Below are 21,335 nucleotides of genomic sequence, written 5' to 3'. Positions count from 1 at the left end.
ATTGCTGCCGTCGGCCAACGGTCGTCACGGCCACTACCTCCCCAGTGCTGCGCACGACCGTTGGACGTCCATTCAGCACTAGTTCCAATGGACAGCGCAGCACTGGGGAGGTTTATTTACAAGCTCTAAAGGGGTTAATCATTCATTTTAAGGTTAACCTATATTGTGGATTGATTGACTTAATCATGAATCCTCCGAATCAATAAGCCTGTTTTAAGGTGTTCACATTTTTAAAGAGTTTTTGGTCACTATTTTAAGAAGATGTTTTAATTGTCTATACCAGTTTGTAGTTCTTGTGTAATATATTGATTTTTATAGTACTGTTTTTATAGATTTCTCATGAATTGTTATGTATATTATTGGTCTCTGTTTAGGTCTATGTCAATCTATATGCATTTTTGAATAAACGTAATTTACACATGATTCGTTTTATTTTGCATTTGACTGAAGTGTTGTCTTTGTGCTCTCTCACAAGTTGAAAACCAGTTGGCCACCAAAGTTGGTGCTTCATCTGTATTTCCATTATAATTGATTTAAATTAGAAGACTAAATGGCGTTTTACCAGGAAGAAGGGTAGTTGTTAGAAAAGGATGCTTAATGTGACCTCAGGAATGCTAGTTAACCTAGTTTGACAATATGGGTGAAAACCGATGCCAGGAATGACTCTTTCAATTCTCCCTATCCTCGATGTGAATGTGCCCTCGACATTAAACGTTTTATTCTGTTTATATTTAGGTGTTGGATGCTGCCACATAGATGTGTGTTTTATGAAAGCTTCTTGTTGTTTAGGAGAGATATGACATGCTGGAGATGGGAGTTGGCAGAGGACAGAATGCAGATGTAGGGTTCTAGATGTGAAAAGCCATTATTGAGTACGTTAAGTTGAAGCATCATAAATGTTCTACTTTGCAGCAGTCTTCCACTTGTTACTGTGAATTACTGTAACTATGCGGTCATGCCAGTTGTATCCGTTTCATTGAGAATATGTGTAGATGTTAAGAGTCCTTGGCACATTAGCTTGTTAGTCCACAGTCGCCACAGTTAGGCTATTGTGAATTTGAGCTGGTATATTTTTGTAAGTCATTGTGGGCAGATTGTGACGATTGCGTCCATCAGATCACATTCAGGAGAATTTTTCTGGCAGGTAACCGCTTTCCACCAGTTACATAAAAACTAAGCAAGGAAATATGCTAGAACAAATTTTTAGTTTACAACATATGCTGACCTCGCCAAGCCCGTTCTCGTTTTCACTCTTCAATTTACAAAACCATTTTTTTCCTTTAGGAAGTGGGCGAAGCTGATAAAACCGCAGAGGGAGATGCAGATGGCAAGTTTGATTCAGATGCTCCAGGGGCACCCCCATCAGCAGATGGTACTCCACAGGTCCTCGATAAAGCTTTCTCCGGTTTGTCCTCTAGGTAATATGACATGCAAGTTTAAAAATTGTTTTCTGAATTAAAGGTTTGACTTTGAACACTGAAATGCTTCTTTAATTTCTCCAGTAGTGAAACATGTTGCAGGTGAAATGCCTCCTGTCTTAACCTGGCTGAGGTAGAATAATCATTTATTCACAATCTGTTTTGGACTTTTTCTGAGACTTCAAACTAAAAGAACCTGTTGAGATGGATATTGTATTGTATTGTAGCACCAAGTTTTGATGGTAGTGCGTGTCACTAACCAGTGTGATCATATTGTCTTATTTTGATGACCAGTTGCTAGCATATGTGCTCAGAAGCTCTCAATAGCTTGATGGGTCAGTGAGAGTGAAAATGAATTTATAACTGTGTGTGTGTGTATGTGTGTATGTGTGTGTGTGTGTGTGTATATATATGTGTGTATATGTATGCGTGTGTATATGTATGCAAGAGTGTGTGTATATGTATGTGTGTCTAAGGCTTGATTGAAATGAGGTGTTTATGGCCAAATTGTGGGTTTTAAAAAATATCATCGATTCTGCACAATTGTTCTCTTCCTACACATCTGGTACAAAGACATTTCTGCACAATAGATTGTTGAATAAGCAGTGTATACCTACTCGGGCTTGATTGACATGAGATATTAATAGATAACTGTAGGTCCCCATCAATATTATCTAATTTGTGGTAGATTCTTTCACAGTAATGAATTCTGTATGAGCTGCATTTGATGGAGACCATATTTTTGTAACGTTGATTCACTGATTATTATGGCTGTATTATTTTCCATTTTAAGTTTAAATTTGTATTTTTGAATTTTATAGGCATTTACAAACTTATTAATGAATTATCAATGTTTCCCAAAATTATGGCACTTAATTACACACAGTGTGTAAGTGTAGAGGTTCACATGCACCAAATAGTATTCATAGTATTTTCACAATGTTAAGTTGTTGCAAAGTCATCCTGTGCCCTCGGCACCCCCCAACATTTTGCTGACTAGTACTGGTGGTAACTGACTGATTGACCCTGGGGTCTGCTTAACCAGGCCCAGGGCCAGTGCTATGCTGAAAGAGACACTTAGAATACAGTGAAAACGCCTACATACATTAGGGTACACTATGGGTTAGGGTACCCCTGTGATTGGCATTACCTCCACTATAAGGCCCTAGTACATAATTGGGCAGGGATATTGAAACTAACTTTAAGTCCCTAGTATTGATAAGGGCAGGGTAATTTAGAGGCCAGCAGCCTTTTCTGCACTTGCATGTCGGCACTGCTAGAGCCGGAGGTCAGTTTAAAAGCAGCCCTGTGTTGCAGGACTGCTTTAAAATGCAAATTGCGCCTAAACTAGACTTAGGTGTTTGGGGCACATACAAATTAATAAATAACAATGTTTGGGCGTGGTGGGTACCCCAGGTTCTCCCCTAGTTGTCCCAGGGGTGTGTGTGTGTGTGTGTGTAGGGGGGGGCAGTTACTTATAAGGAGAATCCTTATAAAAAGGTTTTTATTTGCCTTGGGGTTAGTGAAATTGCGCATTTCGCTCCCCACATTGTTGTAAAGTGCTTCCCAAAATCGACTTTTGTGCTAGGAGCACTGTAAAATGAGGATCTGCAATAATTTGATATATTCAGCACCCCTAAAGTCTTTCCTAGGTGTTCCAGTTGTGAGGGGTCCAGTAGATGTAAGCAGGGTACTTATAAAACCGGTTTTATAGGCCATGGTAATGAATAAATTGCCCAGTTCATTTTTTCATTGCAGAACACCAGCCCATAGGTTAACATTGGAAGAGGTTATTAGTTAATAACTGTCAAAATAAAAACCATAAACCTAGGATTAAAAGATTCAGTAGAATGGTAATGACAAATCCAACACTATGGTATTGTTGAATTTATTCTAAAATGTACAGACAAGAAGTTATAAGACTTTCGAGTCTGTAAGCCAAAATTCAGCTCTCTAGTGCTCTGCCTTGATTGGTCCGAGATAAGTGGATTAACCTGGCTGCTTTGAAGAGGTGATAAATGACCCCTGGGGTTAGGAAGCCTTTCTGGGAGGAGAGTTTGCTGGGCATAGGCATGGCAGAGCCAGGGAGAGGGGTATTAAATAATGCTCTTGAAGGAAAGGAGGAAACCAGCTAGAGAAACCAGTTTTCATTTACAACTCTCCTCTTTGAACCCAACCATATGCTAGGCTTAAGGGTGAGACTATGGAGACTAGCCATCCTGGATTTGGGTTTAGCCAGCTCTATCCCTGCTGAAAATTCTGATATATTGAATTTTGAAGGAATAGTGCTTTCTGGGATATCATTGTGCCACACTTTGGAGAAAGTGATCATGTTCTGGGGTGTTGCCCTACAGCTCATCGGACAGGATTGCCCTCCCGCTTGACCCTAGAGAACACGGAGTATGTATCTGAGATGGGCAGTGCCTCTCAGACCTGCTGCTTGAAACCTAAAAGGTCCACCCTGAGGACTTTGATTTGCATTAACCAGGCCCTGCACTCTGAAGATTGCACCTCTTGCACCATCTGAAACTACAGCCTTGTGGATCAAACCTGCTTCAAAAGGACTAAACAGTGGACTTCCTGCAAGCTACAGGTTAAGAGTTCACCTGAACTGTCACCACAAAGAATCCTCAGCCTTGAGTACTACCAGTGGATTAGTAAGGGGTTTATCCGAGTCGATTGTGTGAACTGAAGTCTCAAATTTTCAAGGACCATCTAGGAGATTCCAGACCCTTGCATTGTGTTCTAGACACTTTGGACCCACAAGAGAAACTTCAGGAAGGAGTTCCTAATGAAATTAAGCCTGCTGGAGGAGGCTGCATGACTTCTGGTGAGAAATCCTCCAGAAAAATTGCTAAATGTGAATTTGTCCCCGTCCGAGGCAACCAAATGTCTATAAGTGGCACTGTTGGTTTCTAAGCATTAGAAAGTGTCTAATCATTAAAAATGTTCATCTCTGGTTTCCTACAGTGGATTCTTTTCCTCTTGGTGTCATTTTAAAGATACAAATATTTCATATGTTTATAAATTGGTGTTGGATTTTTATTGTGTGTACTGTCTTAATTATCTATTGAATTGGTGTCTTTGAATGCTTTACATACCTGTTGTGGAAGGTAAGCCTGCCGCTTGCAGCCTAGCTTCTAAGGGGTGAGCATAGGAATAATGTTCTAAAACCTGTTTTGAGCCCTATATCGTGTTAGTGGTGTTGTTGCAAGTGGTAAATGCATATCTGCCACTACTAATAATCCACTTTCCAACATAAGTGCATGTAATTGTATTTCTTGTCTTCATACTCTGTGCTCTTCCCTTGAAATCGAGTGTGAAACTCTTTACATCAAATTCTCATGATTTTCCCACTCAGTCTTGCACCTCACATGGCCTGATTGCCCAACCAAAACATATACTGGTTAAATTGCACTGCCAGTGGCCGTATGGTAAATGTATACAATGCATATAATCATATTGTACAGATAAAAAATAATCTCCCACTGTAAAATTGCTCACCCATCATCTCACCGGGAGATCAGATAATACGTCTCTTAAGGACGCCTGAGATTTTAATACCACATTCGAGCTTCATTGAACGCAGCCTGCAGCCAAGGGTATCCATAAGCTGGAGGCCAAACCTCTTCAATCCTAGGCAGTCTCCGCAATGCAGTTAATGTCCATTACTTTGATTCTTGGCATTTAAATCTGACAGATCCCTCACTTCTACATTTGAAAGATATGGTAGCCAGAGTAGAATTGACTGTTATCCTGGATACCGATCTCTGGAACTTTGCACTAGACTTCGTAATCTGGCCGTGATGAGAAAGTGATCATAATGCCATCAAGTGGCTACTGAAGGACAAATTGTTTATGAATAGCACCAATTTCGACACCGGTTCCGAGAGTTAACCTTGGGAAACAACAAGAAAACTGTTAAATGGTGAAAGCTACGTCTCAAAAATGACACTATTTAAAATTTACACCAAATGTAATAACATCTTGGGTCCGTTCATAAATTGTTCTCCTGACACGATTCCATTACTTGATGTGCACAATGATTTGTTAAAGGCCTTGTATTTAATATGCACTAAGGAAATGCAGTGTAGAACAGATCACCAGCCATTTCCTTGGTATTCAGCTGAGTGTCTCAAGGCCAAAGTAAAATCAAGGTCATTTAACAGAGTTTGTGAGCCAATCAGAGAAGCGTGTGCACAATATTAGCAACTTACATCCTCTTTCAAGCAAAGATGGATTGATTCCAACTGGTTGGCCTTGGTTAAGACTTCTAAGAGAAAAGATGATCAAACATTTTGGCATATCCTTGCCATTGGTAGTTTAAAAACTTGTAGTTCCCTTGAATTTTCCATGCAGCCTCAACTGGGGGGGGGGGGGCACTCTGTGGAAATGAGGGCACCAACCAGGTCAGAGACTATTACTACTGCAGAAATTGCACTGGACACACTGGCCATGGGGAGTGTCATAGATTAAGATCCCATACAATTTTCATTTGATGACCTGCTCAAGGCCATTCAGTCCTTGCAACCCAGGAAGGCGCCAGATCCGGAGATGGTCCTAGGAGATCTGTTTCACTCTGAGCCTGCTGTGTGAAGACCATAAATTAATGCATTTTCAAACAGGATAATGGCAGGCGAGAGAATACCGAACTCGTGATGTGGTGCCGAAATAATTCCATTGTTTAGAAAAGGCGATGGAGTTATCCCTAGTAATTACAGACCTATCAGTCTTCTTGACAACTTGCAGAAAGAAGGTGTTTTGTCGCCAAGTTCTCGATAGGCTGCTAAATTGGATAGAAGAAGTTAAAATTCGCTCTCCCTTTCAAGCAGGTTTTCGCACCATGGTGAGTATGATAGATCAGATCTTCTGCCTTAACCTTATTGCTTGGAACTAGTTAAAGATTTCCAAAGACCACTTGTACATGGCCTTCGTGGACTTAAGAGCAGCATTTGACTTAGCCCCTAGACAACCGCTGTGGTTCACCTTTGCTCTAATGGGAATTGACTGAATTGCTAGATGTCCTCATTAGACTCCGTGAGAAACTTCTTCCAAGTAAGTTGGGGCAGGGGCTAGCTTACTGATCGCATACCTGTAGAACACGGGGTTCCGCATTGTTGTATGCTCGCCCCAACTTTGTTCTCACTTTATCAATCAATCAGGGGTTTGTAAAGCACACTACCCACCTGTTTGGGTCTCAAGGTGCTGGGGGGGGGGGGGACGAGGGGGGAATGGGGGGGGGGGTATGCAACTCCGTTGAGGTCATTCGAAGAGCCAGGTCTTGAGGTCTTTTCTGAATTGGTGCAGTGTTCTGCTTCGCCGGTGGTGGAGGGGGAGGTCATTCCAGGTCTTGCTGCGAGGTAGGAAAAGGACTTTCCACCCGCTATGTTCCTGTAGAAGCGTGGAACAGTGGCTATGGGGAGGTCGACTGAGTGGGGGTTTCTCTTAGGGGTATAAAAGGAGAGGCGGTTGTTGCGATATTGTGGTCCGATGTTGTGGAGGGCCTCGTAGGTGTGCGTGAGCAGCTTCAAAGTAATTCTTCTTTCGACAGGGGCCAATGGAGGTCGTGGAGGTGTTGGGTGATGTGGTTGTGCCATGGGATCGAGGATTAGTCTGGCAGTGGTGTTCTGGACGGTCTGGAGTTTGCAAAGGAGTCTTTTGTTGATTCCGGTGAAGAGGGCGTTCTTGTCGAGTCTGCTGGTGACGAGGGCATGAGTGACCGTTTTCCTGCAATCGGGGATATCCATTTGAATGTTTTGCGTAGTATGTGACGGGTGTTGAAGCATGCAGAGGAGAAAGCCTTGATCTGGCGCTTCATAGTGAGCGATAAGTCCCATTTGATGCCGAGGTTACATGCTTGGTCTGTCGAAGTGGGTGTGTTTCCGGGGGTAGGGGTCCACCAGGTGTCGTCCTATGTGGAGGGGTGGAGCCGAGGATAAGAAACTGTTTTCTCTGAGTTGAATTTCAGGCACCTATTCTTCATCCAGGTTGCAACGGCTTTCATCTCTTCTCAGAAGTTGTGACTCATGACCTCTGATTACTTGGTGAGTGAGAGGATTAGTTGGGTGTCATCGGAGTGAGAGACTATGTTAAGCCCATGGTTTCTGACGATGGTTGTGAGGGAGCCCATTTAGACATTGAAGAGGGTGGGTCTGAGGGAGGATCCTTTGGGTACTCCGCATCTGGTCTCTGTCGGTTCTGAGAGGAAAGGCAGGAGTCTTATTCTCTGTGTTCTGCCCGTGAGGAATGAGCGTATCCAGTCTAGGGCCTTTCCTTGGAAGCCGGCGTCATGGAGTCTGGTGGTTAGTGTGCGGTGAGATACAGTGTCAAAGGCTGCTGATAAGTCCATGAGGATGAGGGCTGCCGTTTGGCCTTGGCCTGAATGACTTCTGTGGCGGTGAAGAGGGCGGTCTCGGTGCTGTGGTTGCTGTGGAATCTGGATTGGGAGGTGTCTAAGATGTTGTTTGCTTCGATGAAGTATGCTAGCTGGGTGTTGACTGCCTTTTCAATGCCCTTGGCTGCGAAAGGAAGCAGCAAGATGGGCCTTCAGTTGGGTCTGTGGAGGGTTTCTTTAGGAGGTGGTTGACTTCGGCACGCTTCCAGTTGTCTGGGAATGTGGCGGTCTTGAGGGAGCAGTTGATGGTTCGATGTAGCTCGGGTGCGATTGCTGTGGCAGCCCTGTGGAAGATGTGTGGCGGGCAGGGGTCTGAAGGTGCTCCGGAGTGGATGCTCTTCATGGTCTTTAGGACGTCTTCCGTCATGAATGTGGTCCTAGTGAGTAGGGTCTGTTGGGTGGCGTCTTTGGGGGTGGGGTTTGAGTCTGTGCAGAGGTCTTGGTCGTCAAAGTTATCATAGAGTGTCTTGATCTTGAGGTGAAGGCAGTAGCTGAGTCTGTTGCAGAGGTCTTGGTAGGGAGGGATGTCTGTTGTCTCGCTGTTAGGTATTAAAAATTCCTGCATGATGGAGAAGAGTTCCTTGGGGTTAAAGGCGTTGTAGAGGATTCTGTCTTGGAGGAAATTCTTCTTTGTGGATTTGATGAGTTGGTGGTGTGCCGTGGTGGCTGATTTGTAGGCGGTGCATGTTTCATGAGTTTTACTGTTTCTTCATGTCTTGTCCAGTCATTGGCAGGAACGATTGGATTCTAGGAGGGCTGTGGTGAACCACTTTGCTTTCTTGTTGTGTCGTCCTGTAGTCTTCTGGAGAGGGGCGAGTGTGTTGGCGCAGTTGTCAATCCATTGGTGTAGGTTGCTTGCTGCGGTGTTGGCATCTGTCGTAGTTGGGGGTTGAGTGCAGGTAAGGGCAGAGGTGAGGTGTTCTTCAGAGACTTTCGAGTGTCTGTCCTGCTCTGTTAGTGGGGGTGGAGACAAGTTGCTTGGTGAGGTTTTCTAGAAGGACGGTGGAGTTGGGGTCGTCGTGGTTGTCCAGGTGGAAGTTTAGGCCTCCGAGTAGTCTGTGGCGGCGAGGGCGTGTGGTGCGATGATGTTGGTGAATGGAGCGTGAGGGCCAGGCGGTCTGTAGATGAGGGTTCAGCCGACCGTTGTTCTGGGGTTGATCTGGATCGGGAAGTGGATGTGTTCCAATGGGGAGGGAGGGAGGGAGGGGGAGAGAGGGGGGGGGAGGTTTCGTCCGAGTCGGTGGTTGTCATGTGGAGGGAGCTTTTGTGGATGATGGCGTGACCTCCCCCATGGCGGGTGGGGCGGTCTTTCCTCAGCATCTTGTGTCGGTCCGGGATGGTGCTTGCGATTTTGGATGCAGAGCTGGCGTTGGTCCAGGTTTCTGTGAGGAACGCGGCGTCGTGCGTGTGAGTGTTGAGGAAGTCTCAGATTTCTATGACGTGCCTGTGCAGGGAGCGCGCGTTGAGGAGGATGCAGTTCAGTGCTTTGTGTGTTGCTGTCTAGTGGGCTGGAGGCTACTGCTGGGGTCCAGAGGTGGGTGAAGGTACGGCAGCAGTGTCGGCAGAAGATCGGGCCTTGGGTATTGCTCAGCGTCGAGAGCTGGCTGTTGCTGCGTCTGGGGTTGAGAGCGTGGAGGGTGCTTGGGTCGTAACAACCAGGGTCCCTGGCGCTGGTCGTGGTCGGGGCGCAGATGGGCTGGACTTTGGCGTGCTTTCGGCGCAGCCGCCATTAAGTAAGTCGGGGGAGGGCGATCAGCTGGGAGGCGGGAGCTGGAGTGAGATGCTGGGAGGGCAGCAGCGGCAGGAAGGCCTGGAAGAGGGAGTGTAACAAGGCAAAGAGAAAAGAGGCAAACGAGAAAAAGTGGCAAAAGAGGCAAGAGAGAAAAGAGGCAAAATAGAGCTGTGACAGAACAGAACAGAACAGAGCAGAGTTGCAGGGGGCTCTTCCACTAGACCACCAGGGATGATGCTCAGGCAGGAGCCTGCGGGTGGGGGATGGCCAAGAACAACTACCTGGCAAGGCGCTCAGGCTCAAGGACAGTCCCTCAAGGGTGGATCTGCACAGGGAGAGCAGTGACACTGACCAGGAAGGAGTTCCAAGAGCCTGCATCCATGATCCATCCTGATTGGAGGGCTTTTCTGTCCCGGCTTTGCTATTTGCAGATGACAACCTGTTGATATCCTGTACTCTGGTTGGACTACAAAATATGCACAGCAAATTTGTCGACTTTTGCAATCTCCGTGAAATGGAGGTGAACACCTTTAAGACCATGGTGTTTAAACCTCAAAAGTCATGTAGAGGAGGGTTTCGAATGAAGGGGACGACACTGAAAATGGTAGACAATTTTGACTATCTAGGAGTCAGGATAGATCAATTATGCAATTGGAAGTCCCATATCCAAAAATGCGAAATGTCATTACTTTAATGCATCTGCAGTTACAGAGTGGTACAAAGCCAGCACTTCTAAATCTGTCTCGAAGTCTATCGTGGTATACTGAACAAAGGCACAGGCTGTGGCTCTCTATGGGGCTGAGATCTTGGGGGTGTGAAATACTGGTGGTCTGACCTTTAAAGAAGATTGTGTTTTAAGATCTTTATTTAGTTAGCCCAAGAGTACCCCTGTCGTTCCTTTATTTTTTGATACGCTAAAAAAGTTCTTAGGGATTGCACCCTTCTTTTTAGAATAGTTGGCCAATATCCAAAAAAAAACTCGCCACAATTGCTGTATATTTCAGTCAAAAAAAGTATTGGACTAGATTTATAATTTTACCAAACCCCCTCACAATTTCTAGGTCACGGCTGTTAAAGCAAAACATAATGCAGGTTTCACAAGAAGGTAGGCTAAGTCTACGAAGTGAGCGTGGTAATTAAAATGTCTTTCCGATTTATGAACAAAACCTGCAGCCTACAACCCTTGTCCTCCCCATCCAGGCATGAAGATATTTGCCTAGGTTAAATATGCTGCAACATAATCGTACATACTGTACATTTGTCTTTCTTAAAATTTGACTTAACTAAAGTAGACTTGAAGTTACCCATCATTATAGGAATGTGCTACCAGTGTCGCATGTTGCATTCTACCTGGTTGAAATGGTGTGCAGCATCTTTTTTTTGGGGGGGTAAAGAAATGTGTATTATTTAGTATTACAGTAAGACATAACTATTCTTCACTGTACAGTGTGTGTTTGTCTCTATCTCTCTCTCTCTCTCTCTCTCTCTCTCTATATATATATATATATATATATATATATATATACATACACATATATATTACCTACTGGCGGTCCCCAGTAGGTAGTTATAGTTAGGACCTATTTTCCATAGGAAATCGGCAGCATTCTATTTGGAATAACTTTGGCGCCGGTTGACAAATCTTTGTGAAATTTTCAAAACTAATGGCCAGCTCCGGTCCGCTCCTATCCTTAAAGTCTCGGGATGATTCATGTAGCGGGGGCCGAGAAAAAAGGGAGGTCCCAAAACGTGTTTTCCCCATGCAATTTGCCATAGGGACCTTTAGCCGCAGCTACAGCCCGAACTGCTAAACGGAATTACACCAAATTTGGCAAAGAGGTAGTCCTTAGTTCAGACTCGTGCCTTTTGCTTAAATGGTGTAAATCTGTTCAGTAATTATTTAGATATTAAAGGAAAAAAGTACATATATATCTGGGCGGAGCCTAACAACACATCTCGTCGTGAGATCTGACTGGCTGTCAGCACTTCATCCAAGAAGTTTTGGCAGCCATCTTGGAACCAATATACATGATAGCACCTCATTAAAAAGCATTGCAGTTAATAGAAGGTTTTAAGACTTTAGTTACATTATAAATCATTTGTTGATGGTACCATACTCATTTTAGGAATTGTGGTGTGTTCTAAGGTGATTTTACCATGTGAAAAAGCCTTCTGCTGGGATATCATGAATCATGTTTGAGAGAAAACCATTTTCTCATGCTTGTCCCATAGAGGTTTGGAAGGTGCTCCAGAAGCTAAAATGAGAGTATATTTTCTGTAAATTCACATTATCTTTCTCAGTCATGTGATAATGAAGTCTGACTTTCTCTGTAAAACATGTACATCCAACAAGGGCAGAGACTGTCAGGTGATTCCTTTGTGTTCTACTGCAGCTTCCCAGAGTGTTCTAAAAAACAACTTGAGCGCTAACAGCCTTACTAATGACAAAAGTATGGCACACCTGAAGCCATCTTGATTGGAATAAACTGGTAACCCTTAAAACATTTAATTTAAAAAGGAACAAAATGAGGGGGTTCATTTTGTCATAGAAATTATGGTTAGTGTTGTAGAAAGAAAAATGAGGGCATGTTTTAAGAGAGATCTCAAATCCTCTTCTATTTAATTTGAAAATTCTGACATGCAGCCGGAACAATCCCTTTCAATACCAGCAGTAGACTTCCAGTTAAATCCCTGTTCAGCACTATCCCCTACACTACTCAAACACCACTGCACTACCCTAAACCCTAAAACACTACACCCAGCACACGCCCTTACACTACACAAACACCACTGCACTACCCTAAACCTACCCCCAGCATGACCCCCTACACTACCCAAACACCACTGTGATACACTAAACCCTAAAACACTAGCCCCTACACTACACAAACACCACTGCACTACCCTTAACTCTAAAACACTACCCCCAGCACGACCACCTACACAACACAAACACCACTGCACTACCCTAAACCCTAAAACACTACCCCCAGCACAAACCCACAAACACCACTGCACTATCCCAAACCCCAAATCTACCCCCAGCACGACCCCCTACACTACCCAAACACCACTCCACTAAAATCTAAATCTACTCCAGCACGACCCCTACACTACACAAACACCACTGCACCACCCTAAACTCTAAATCTACCCCACCACGACCCCCTACACTACACAAACACCACTGCACTACTCTAAACCCTAAAACACTAGCCCCAGCTCAACCCCCTACACTACACAAACACCACTGCACTGCCCTAAACCCTAAAACACTACCCCCTACACTACACAAACACCACTGCACTACCCTAAAACACTAGCCCCAGCACAACCCCCTACACATCTCAAAGAGCACTGCACTACTCTTAACCATAAAACACTACCCCCAGCACGACCACCTACACTACACAAACACCACTGCACCACCCTAAACTCTAAATCTACCCCACCACGACCCCCTACACTACACAGACACCACTGCACTACTCTAAACCCTAAAACACTAGCCCCAGCACAACCCCTACACTACACAAACAGCACTGCACTACCCTAAACTCTAAAACACTACCCCAGCACAAACCCGCAGACTCTACACAAACACCACTGCACTACCTTAGACCCTAAATCTACCACCAACATGACCCCCTACTCTACACAAACACCACTGCACTACCCTAAATCTACCCCCAGCACAACCCCTACACTACACAAACACCACTACACTACCCTAAACCCTAAAACACTACCCCCGGCACGACCCCCTACAATACCCAAACACCACTGCACTACCATAAACCCTAAAACACTACCCCCGGCACGACCCCCTACAGTACCCAAACACCACTGTGATACCCTAAACCCTAAAACACTACCCCCTACACTACACAAACACCACTATACTACCCTAAAACCCTACCCCCAGCACAACCTCCTACACTACCCAAACACCACAGCACTACCCTAATCCCTAAAGCACTACCCCCTACACAAACACCACTGCACTACCCTAAAATACTACCCCCAGCATGACCCCCTACACTACCCAAATACCACTGCGCTACCCTAAACCCTAAAACACTACCCAAGCACCACTGCGCTATCCTACACCCTAAAACACTACCCCAGCATGGCCCCCTACACTACACAAATTCCACTGCACTACCCTAAACCCAAAAACACTACCCCAGCATGACCCCCTAAATGATGAGCAATGTATGCAGTGCCTCGTTTCGTATCCTCCTTTACCAACATGTCTGTTTGCAGTTTTATGGTTTCGCTTTTAGCATAGTTTGTTTCCGTGCCTCTAGACTGAGGAAAAGTATTTCACTAGAGCGATGTCACATAATTGAGTCCTCCATTCAGACCTATGAAAGTGCCTCAGTCCTTTTTCAAAGGTTTGTCACGGATATTTCTGCAGGCAGTTTGTGCAAATGTAGAAATTATTCAGAATATGCTAAGCAGTAGCACAGTTGAACTCTGATGGATCACTCGCCACTTAAACGGTAAGGCAGGTTTAAAAAGGGGGGTGGCCTTGGACCACCTCTCTGCAACGCAGCTCTGTGGCGCTTATTGGAGGTACCTGGTGGGGTAGTTGGACCCCAGGGACCCTGAAGATTCAAGGGGACTTAATCCCCCAACTTGAAACGTTTGCACACTGGTGAAGGTAGGGGGCATGAATGATGTAATATGTAACATCATCAGCAGTGGATTGCGTTGCGCAAGTTATAGTTAGTACAACTAAGTAGACCGGAGGAATTTCATTGGTTTTGTACGAGTGAAATGTCCAGCTAACTAGAACACCCCTAAAATCTATGTTTTTTTCAGTGAATTTCTAAGGTTTTTTGAATGCTAATCCCTAACTATAACATGTCTGAAACATATGGTTTTTTCAGTGATATATATATATATATATATATATATATATATATATATATATATATATATATATATAGTCACCTGTATCTTACAAAGCATACCATGTTTAATTACAGTACTGTTAGACAAGCATTACAAATAGTTTTGAGCCCTTCATTTGGTAATCGCCGTTCTTTCCTCTCCTTGTGTAGCCTCTTTATCTGCCTTTTTCTCTGCTTCTCTCCTTGTTTTCCCCCTCTTTTTTGCACTTCGTGATTCCCCTTTTTTTTCTCTAACCCATGACTCTCTTCCCTATTCCTTTTGCCCCGCATTTCCCTGCTTCTTTCCCTTCCTGCCGCTGCTGTCCCCATGGCCCCTCACACTCCCTCCTCTCAGCTGTACCTCTCTCCTCCTACTTAATGAGGCTGCTAAGCGGTCGCAATACTCTGGCGCGCCATTGCGCCCATCCGCGACCAGCACCAGGAACCCTGGTCCTCCGACCCGCCAGCGATACGACTCCAGATCTCTCTATGCACTCAACCCTAGAAATAACAACAACTGTCGACACCGAACTCCACCCAAGGCCGTTTCTCCTGCCGACACTGCTGCTGCACCTTCACCCACTTCGGTACCTCCACTGCCACCACCTACCCACCGGACACCAATGCACCCACACCCTGAGCTGCATCCTTCTCAACGTACGCTCCCTGCACAGACATGCAGTAGAAATCTGGGACCTCCTCAACACCCTCTCGCCCAATGTCACCTTCCTCACAGAAACCTTGACCAACTCCAGCTCTGCACCAGACATTGTAACCGCTGTCCCCAAACGGATACAAGATCCAGAGGAGGGACCGCCCCAACCACCCTGGATGTGGACTCGCCGCAGTACACAAGAACTCCCTCTGACTCACCCCATCCAGCACAAATGACTCCTCATCCTCCAGGGAACCCCTCCATTTCCAGATCCAGATCAACCCCAGAACGACTCTACGTGGCACTCTAACCTACAGGCTTCCCGGACCACACGCCACGTTCATCACCACCATCGCAGACCTCATTGCGCCCCACGCCCTTGCATCCACGGTCTCAGAGACCTGCCTTTCCACCTTGACAACCCCAGCAACCCCAATTCCACCGCCTTCCTTGACAACCTCGCCAACATCGGGCTGAGACAGCTCGTCACCACCCCCACCCACAAGGCAGGACACACCCTCAACCCAATCTTCCTTGAAGGACCCAACATTCGCTTCAGCCATGTCACGGAACCCCCCTTAACGGACCACCACTGCGTCCACTTCTCCTTCTCAAAACCCACCGCTCATAAGCCTACACCTTGCCCCTGCGCAGGAATTGGAGCAAGATCACAGAAGAGCACATCAACCGCGTTCCTCCTCCACCGATGCCAACTCAGCTGCCAACGCACTCCACAGATAGATCACCGACTACACAGACACACTCGCCCCCTTCAGAACTCTGATAGGCAACGCACCACCTGGTTTACCACCGACCTACGAGAATCCAAGCGCACGTGCCGATGACTCGAGAAAGCCTGGAGGAACAGCAAAACCCCTGAAGCGCACTCCACCTCCATGACAGAACACCACCAACTCATCAGAACCACGAAGAATTATTTCATCCAGAACAGAATCCTCACCAACTCCCGCAACTCTAAGAAACTCTTCAGCATTATACAAGAATTCACCAAACCCCCGAGCGAATCCTTTGACATCCCTTCCACCCAGGACCTCTTTAATAAACTCTGCTCCTACTTCCATCTCAAGATAAGGACTCTCTACTGCAACTTTGACGAGCAGAACCTAGACACTGACTCTTCTCTTTAACCAGCAATGTTATCCTGCCTACCATCACCGCCTGGACCCCTTTCACTACCATGAAAAGTATACACTCCGGAGCCCCCACTGACCTCTGTCCGCCCCACATCTTCCACAGAGCTGCCTCCGCCATAGCACTCAACTACGATGTACCATCAACTGCTCCCTCGAAAATGGCTCTTTTCCCGACAACTTGAAACGTGCATTAGTCAATCCCCTCCTCAAAAAGCCCACTGCTGACCAGACGGACCTAAAGAACCACCGACCCAGCTCTCTCCTCCCCTTCACATCCAAAGTCACAGAGAAGATAGTTAACAACCAGCTCACTAACTTCATAGAAGCCAACTCCATTCTCGACACTTCTCAATCCGGATTCTGCAGCAACCACAGCACCGAGACCGCCTTCCTAGCTGCCATGGATGACATCTGCACCGTCCTCGACCAGGGCCACATGGCTGCCCTCATCCTACTAGACCTCTCAGCAGCCTTTGATACAGTCTCCCACCGCACACTAACCACCAGACTCAACGACACCAGCATTCGGGGAACCGCCCTTGACTGGATCTACTCCTTCCTCACCGGCCGAACCCAAAGAATCAGACTCCCGCCCCTCCTCTCAGTACCCACAGAGATTAGCTGTATAGTACCCTAAGGATCCTCACTCACCCCCATGCCCTTCAACATCGACATGGTCCCCCTCGCCACCATTGTTAGAAAATATGGACTCTGCATAGTATCTTATGCCTATGACACCCAGCTCATCCTCTCCCTCACCAGTGGACCCAACATCACCAGACACAGCTTCCAGGAAGGAATGAAAGACATTACCGCCTGGATGAGCAAAAGCTGCCTAAAGCTCAACTCGGTGAAAATGGAAGTCCTCGGATACTCCCCCTCCGCATGGGAGACCCTGGTGGCCCACCGCCCTCGGCAACCCTCCCACACCCACCTCCCACCCCTACACTGCAAGCATTCAGGAAAAGCCTCAAGACCTGGCTCTTCGGATAAGACAGAGCTGCTCAAATCCCCCCCCGCGCCTTGAGACCTTCATGGGTGAGTAGTGCGCTTCACAAGTCCCTGATTGATTGATTGAAATATAAGTGACAGTAGAACTGCATAATTGAGCTTGTGGGGGTTTCTCCCCAGACACTATTCTTGTCCTAGCGTCTATATGTTCATCACATTGTAATCTCGAGTAGTTAAACAGTTCATGCATACAACTAATAAACCAAGAAGAAGGCTCATCCACCACATTCCTCCCGCTGATTAGCAAACTGGATCTGAGGGCCGAATAGCGGGGGGAGGGTGATATCTGTTAAGCACCTTTGGTATCCTGTATGGTGAAGGAACCGCTGAGCAACCGTCTCATGCCTCACCACACCTGCTGCTGCAATCTCTCATGGAGACTCCCCGGTGAGCCCTCTACCATAATGTCCTTCCCACCTTCTGTTAACGAGGACAGGATTGTTTACCACACTTTGGATGTCTCCATTTTACCTGAACCCCTTTTAGCCTTCTCTAGTAATTTTATATTTCGATAGGCTGTTAAGCAATTCTGGGAAGCATGCAGCAAGGGAACAATGATGCAATTTTAATTGGGCCTCATTAAGTGATTCTACTATTACCTTCCAGTACTCACCAATGTAGGGACAGGTCCAATTTGATACAGTTCTACCCCAAAAAATATCGCATCGATGATATTTGGCATGCACTTGTAGAAAATACTTTTATGAGGAATAGATATACCCCATGTATCCGATGCAAATGTATCAATTTAAATTATGCATTATGAGTAACCCTCGGAGCTTTCTCAAGTACTTTCATCTAATCTACATCAGTAATTGGAATTCGCAAGTCTTAAGCTCATTTGTTCCTAATGGAGACCAGTTCTGGGCTGATATCGCTTCGTAATGTACAATATGTTAATAAACCCAATTGCCAAACTTTTCTAATTGCAACCGCTACAGCCCCATATAATAGGAATTGCCTTACAGTTATGTCAGTCACTCCTTAGTCTACTGGAACAACAGCCATCTCTGTATAAATCATAAGTTGCCTGGACTTTGCAGTATTTTATACATGCAGCCTCTCTGCCCAATTCACTTCGAGGCCAGGCCAACAATCCGTCAGTGGTATATTTAATGAATATAGCATTGTAGCCGGCGTCGTTTGGAGGCTTATATTCCAACAGTAACTGACCTCTCTCATAGATGCTAGCCCAGGTATCTTATTCTTTTTGGGAGGCAGTAGGTTTGTGTCAGAGATAAGCTGTCCAGACTATGAGCAGTATCCCCAGTCAGTGATCTGCACTGTCATCCATCTCGTCACCTATTGTAGCTGCGCTGCAAGATTGTACATGGTAGCCAGCATTGTGGTGAATAAGGAACTGTATGCCTGTTGGCTAAATTCCCATCTTCCACTCAGGAGAAAAACAAGAGATCATTTTAAGACCTAATTACCATTACGACTAAGTTTGATTGTTATTCCTAATCATACAAGACAAATCCTCCGCGTGTGTTTTTAGGTCTCGGCTAGCGTAGGCTGCGCACGCGCGCAGTCTCGCTGGCGAGATTTAATGACTTGGAGTAGCGAGGTTAAGCCCCGCCCCTCTTCTCCATTGGCTGGCCTCCTAAACGGTGGCCAGCCATTGGAGAAGAGGTCCCAGTGACGACATTCTTTCCATCTAAGCCCCGTCCTTTTCGGATTGGGGGGCGTGTTTTTGACTATCTTTCTCCCCTCTTCTCCATTGGCTGGAATGTAAACAACAGTCAAAAACACGTCCGTTGTTTACATTCCAGCCAATGGAGAAGAGGGGAGAAAGAAAAACACGCCCTCCAGTCTGAAAAGGACGGGGCTTACAGACTCCTGCTCCCTGTCTCGCTGTTTAGGCGTGTCCGCTGTTTAGGCGTGAGCCTACGCAATGCTTGATGGATTTTTGCCAGAGGCTTTCCTTTGGATCAGCTACCTCCTGCCTGGCACCAGAGCCTTCGCTCCCCACCCGCCCAATGCCACTACGCCCCCCTAATGGGCAATATCGAGTTCCCACGGTCGTTGGATGAATACATTGTCCCCGTGAACCACAAATGCATGATGTGTGCAGCTCCAGAGGGGGCTAAGCCCCTGGACTGTGTGTTCAGGCTGCGACACGAGAGTGACTGTTTTCATACGGCTCTGCTCCCCCGCGAGGACCGCTCTGGAGCCCGGGAGAAGCGTGCAGACAGCCGAGCATCCCAGGCCCCTGCCTGTGCTTGAACTGCATGTGAGGTGAGCCAGACCGAGAAGGTGAACCCGCTGCTCCCCTCCACTCCGGGCGCTGCAGGGCCTGCGCAGGAAGCCACACAATTTAGCGGCCATCTTGGAAGAGGCAGCGGTCTTCATATCTCCAATGCAGTTGTACACATCTCCTTTAATATTACACCTTTGCTTGTAATATAATTATTAACTAAATGGCGATATGTATTCTACTCAAGCATTGCATGAAGAAAAGTGCTTCAATATATTTTACAGTATTGAACGCTTAGGAATACTCTTACTAAATTATATGTAAAGTAAAATAAAAATACCATTATAATTTTGATTTGACTCCGTATTATCGGTTTTATTGTGTGCGGGATGTGAAATGGCCCACGGGCTGAGGGCGGCATCGCAGCAATGATTTGGTCCTTTGTCGATTTCGCCAGCACTACCCTCCCAGTTTACCCCCCTCCGTCTCGTGCAAAGGGAGCGCGAGCACGTGCCCCCAGCGCACGGTGCGGCTGCTAAGGGGTCAGCCCAGGACAGCAGCGCGAGACGAGCAACTCCAGCAGCCACGAGAGCGGTGTGCACGAGAACCCCCCGGTGCGCACCTGTCAGGTGAGAGCGGCTCACGCCAGCGGTGTCCCGTCACGGACAGCTGGTCCCCAGGAGCGCTGTCCTGCAAGGGGGAGAGTGCATCGGGGGGGGGCAGTGCCCTGCAAGGGGGAGACTGAGCTGTCGGTGGGGAGGGAGGGCTGCGTCGTTAGTGGAATGCTGCTATGTAAGTTAAGTGTTTGCGCGCGCACCCCCAGCAACAACACCCAAGGCCCACCACAAAGGAAACTCCACACAAGGTTATGTATAAAAATAGCCTTTGTATTATACCAAACACATTAGATAAAAACATACACTTTACAATGTGCCAACAGGCACGGGCAGAATTTACAGGGGATGTATGTACAGGACAGGGCCACATGGACCACTGCCAGGAATAAGCACTTTTAGAATTAGAATACTTTGTAGGAATTAGCACTTAGGACATAGAACCATAATAACTGTAGCACAAAATAGAAAATAGAGCACACAACCAGTAATCACTGGTAAGAGGTAAGTACAACCTACGCAACCCTAACCACCTAGGAGAATGTCACGCAGGGAACCAGGACCTCACTAGCAACACCTGTACTAGAAAGAACAACCACCTAAGTATCACTAAACATTTAGGGGTATAGGCATGAAAACATTACACATGATGCATCACAACATTCAGCGGTGTAGGGAAAAACACATGATGCATAAACATGCATTCAGCGGTGTAGGGAAAAGCACATGACGCATAAAAACACATTCAGAGGTGCAGCAAAGAACAATTGCGCAGAAATCACATCGGCCACAACCTGTGACTGTCCCCAGGCCAACTGGACTCTTTGGGGCTGAAACACCCTATGTCCCAATGTCAGGGGGCCTAAATGGAGCAGCTGCCCACTAAGTGCTGGGCAGCTGTGGAAACAATGGGGCCAACACGTTGGAGCCTCGTGAGCTCTGGCCACCAGAACACTTGTGGCCCCGTGAGCCTCGCCGGGCTCAAGAACAAAAGGTGGGGCAAGGTGGGAGCGGCCCGCTGCCTTCCGGGCCGCTCTACCAACAAAGGAAAAATGCCCCATTGGAGCCTCTCAGGGCTCGGAGCCTCTGTGGCTCTGAAGAAAGAATGCCCCCTTCGTTGGAGTCCTTTTCGGGGGACTCGAACTAGTAAAAATGTCCCTCGAGCCTCGTGGACTCGTCAACAAATATGCCCCCTAAGCCCCACTGGAGTTGTGGAAGCAACTTGCCGCCTGGCTGGAGCCCTCGTGGGCTCTGAAGAAATG

General features: G+C 46.5%; 1 protein-coding gene across 1 annotated transcript in view; it reads left to right on the top strand.

Moving 5' to 3' along the window:
* The window catches only part of CDS1 (CDP-diacylglycerol synthase 1), a 762,211-nt gene that overhangs the window by 208,899 nt on the left and 531,977 nt on the right, over positions 1-21,335 (top strand). The window contains exon 2 of the mRNA XM_078676295.1: positions 1,285-1,418. Coding sequence (XP_078532421.1) covers positions 1,285-1,418 — 134 coding nt within the window. The remainder of the gene's footprint in view (positions 1-1,284; positions 1,419-21,335) is intronic.

This window comes from Lissotriton helveticus, chromosome 2_1 (assembly GCF_964261635.1).
Source record: "Lissotriton helveticus chromosome 2_1, aLisHel1.1, whole genome shotgun sequence".
Taxonomy (NCBI): domain Eukaryota; kingdom Metazoa; phylum Chordata; class Amphibia; order Caudata; family Salamandridae; genus Lissotriton; species Lissotriton helveticus.
Note: the sequence above shows the minus strand (reverse complement) of the source record. Positions and strands in the feature narration are given on the sequence as shown.